This window comes from Solanum pennellii, chromosome 7, assembly GCF_001406875.1.
Source record: "Solanum pennellii chromosome 7, SPENNV200".
Classification (NCBI taxonomy): domain Eukaryota; kingdom Viridiplantae; phylum Streptophyta; class Magnoliopsida; order Solanales; family Solanaceae; genus Solanum; species Solanum pennellii.
This window is the reverse complement of record NC_028643.1, coordinates 30,806,522-30,809,339: the sequence shown is the minus strand read 5'-3', so window position 1 is coordinate 30,809,339 and position 2,818 is coordinate 30,806,522. Positions and strand designations below refer to the sequence as shown.

Sequence of the window (2,818 nt, the reverse complement as noted above, 5' to 3'; positions counted from 1 at the left end):
CGTATGCCACATAAATTTGGTCAATAGTCTGAGGGATTTCAAATATCTTGTTTTAATAAATTTAAGGGTCTAGTTTACAAAATATTGAGTAAAAAGGTTAAGAATACAAACTCATACAAATATAAGAGTTTATCAAACTATTTTACCGAAAATAAAATCATCAATTTAACCTGATATATGTTTTTGTGGTCGTTATAAGATATTAGAATAATATTAATGATGTGCTTCTCAAAACAAGTGGACGTAATCATAAATTATATTGATATAAGGACTAAACTTTTGAGGTGAATAATAGAAAATGTTGCATAGACTCAAAATTTATGGCCTCTAGTTTGCAATTCCCTAGAAAATCTCTCTTCCACTCTCTTCCTTCCATTGATGTCGTTGCAAACATTCTATTTCTTGTATACTTTGTTAATCCATTTTTCCTTTGCCTTTTCTTGCCAGCCTAGCTACTAAGAGATTGTTTGTTGTGAGAAGGCCAATTAAGCACATAATGTTTGTTGATACAAGCCATTTGCCTCCTAAATTAGGAAACACTGTTCACTCGGATCCAAACATATCAAGCTCACATATTGACGATGATAATAATAATTTCAATGCAAGACACAGCAGTTTCTCTGCATATGAAGCGAATCGTCTTAGCGGTGAAGGGTCTCCTATGATGATGTCTCCATGGAACCAAGGGTCTCCATGGTCCAAATTTGATGAGGGTAACAATAATTCCCAAAACAATAATAATAATAATAATATTAATGGACTTATTGGTTCACTTGTGCGAGAAGAGGGACACATTTATTCTTTGGCTACGAAAAACGATCTTCTTTACACAGGATCTGATAGTAAGAATATACGTGTGTGGAAGAATCTCAAGGAATTCGCAGCTTTTAAATCAAATAGCGGACTTGTAAAAGCCATCATCATTTCAGGAGAGAAAATATTCACAGGTCATCAAGATGGAAAAGTTCGTGTTTGGAAAATCCAAACCAAGAATCCAGGTACCTACAAACGTGCTGGGACTTTGCCTAGTTTCTTTGATATTTTCAAGGCATCCATTAAGCCTAGCAACTATGTGGAAGTCAAGAGAAATAGGAGTGGTTTATGGATCAAGCACGTTGATGCCATATCATGCTTGAGTATGGATCAAACGCGTGGCCTTCTCTATTCAGCTTCATGGGACAGAACATTTAAGGTAAGTATATATGTTTTAATTTTTAATTATATGCCATCGTCATCTAATTAATAGAAAATACATAATGTTCTAATTAATAGGTGTGGAACGTTGATAACTCGAAATGCATAGAATCAGTGAAAGCACATGATGATGCAGTGAACTCAGTGGTTACGAGTGTTGAAGGCATAGTGTATACAGGATCAGCTGATGGAACAGTGAAGGTTTGGCAGAGGGAAAACACAGGGAAACACCCAAAACATGTATTTGTTCAAACACTTTTGAATCAAGAATGTGCAGTGACAGCATTAGTTGTTAGCAAATCTGGTTCAGTAGTATACTGTGGTTCATCTGATGGTGTTGTGAATTTCTGGGAACGAGAGAAGCAATTATCACATGGTGGAGTGCTAAAGGGACACAAATTGGCTATTTTATGCCTTGCAGCAGCTGGAAATTTGCTACTCAGTGGATCAGCTGATAAAACAATATGTGTTTGGAGAAGGGACAAGAAGTCTATACACACATTGTTATCTGTATTGAGTGGTCATAATGGGCCAGTAAAATGTCTAGCAGTAGAAGAAGATAAAGAATCCACTGAAACAGATCAGAAATGGGTCGTTTATAGTGGAAGTCTTGATAAATCTGTAAAGGTTTGGACTGTTTCAGACAAGGCACCTATCATCACGCACAATAATAACTCCGATTCGTTTTGTACATCATCAGATTCAAATGTTTAGACTATGGACCAATAAAATTTTCTTCGTTTTATTTCATTCAACAATAGTACTATTATATGTATTCTGCAATGTATCATATGACTAAGTCTAATAAAATTAACAAATATTACACATTACAATATTGTTGTTCAATACATAAGTTCGACGTACGCCCCTCATCTTAAAAATGATAAAGTCTGTTCGAAAAATCACTACTCAAGTTAATCTTTACCCCAACAATACCTAGCTTGAACTAGTTAGTCCTATTTCTTAAACTTCACCGAAGTGTACTTGCACCCAATCATATCCACAAATACCACTGAAATGCTTAGACTAAAATATTAATTAAGCAACACTTGTTCTTAATTACTAACTCCAAATTAAACCTTATATATTCCTTTTGAAAAGATTTCAACTACCGTTCATCACCAAAGCAAAGAAAACTTCACCTTTATTAGCAATATTAGGACAAAATCACATGACAAATCTAACAAAATCAATCCAACTCACAAAATAAAATAACATTGAATGTTTCCTTCGAATCAATTTGAAGTGCCAAATTTTGGTTTTCCATTAAAAAGACATTCCTATTGGTAAAAATCAATTATAAATACTTACTTTCAATACATATTTAGAAAATTTTAGAAGCCACACTACAAGAAAACTATATATTACATGGGGATTTTTTGAGAATTAGTATGAAAATTTGCAGGAAAATAAGTTTCTTGCAAATTTTCTTTCTAATCCCCGCAATAATATCCATGTAATTCACAATTTTCTTGTAGTGGTTCTCCCGCTTCACCTTAAAACAATTAAATTTGCTGTAAAAATGTATTTTGCTTTGTATTTTTATTTTATCATTGTTTTTTCCTTAGTATAGAAGAGGGTCATGAGCAATCCAATCTAGTTTTTAAAGTCGATGTACTAGTTA

At 33.5% G+C, this 2,818-nt stretch overlaps 1 protein-coding gene across 1 annotated transcript; it reads left to right on the top strand.

Moving 5' to 3' along the window:
- Positions 1-320: 320 nt before the first annotated feature.
- LOC107024679 (protein JINGUBANG-like) lies at positions 321-2,027 on the top strand. Its single transcript, XM_015225666.2, has 2 exons — positions 321-1,192; positions 1,273-2,027. Exons 1-2 carry the CDS (start codon positions 497-499, stop codon positions 1,906-1,908), a joined length of 1,332 nt encoding a protein of 443 aa, XP_015081152.1. The 5' UTR covers positions 321-496; the 3' UTR covers positions 1,909-2,027.
- Positions 2,028-2,818: the final 791 nt, after the last annotated feature.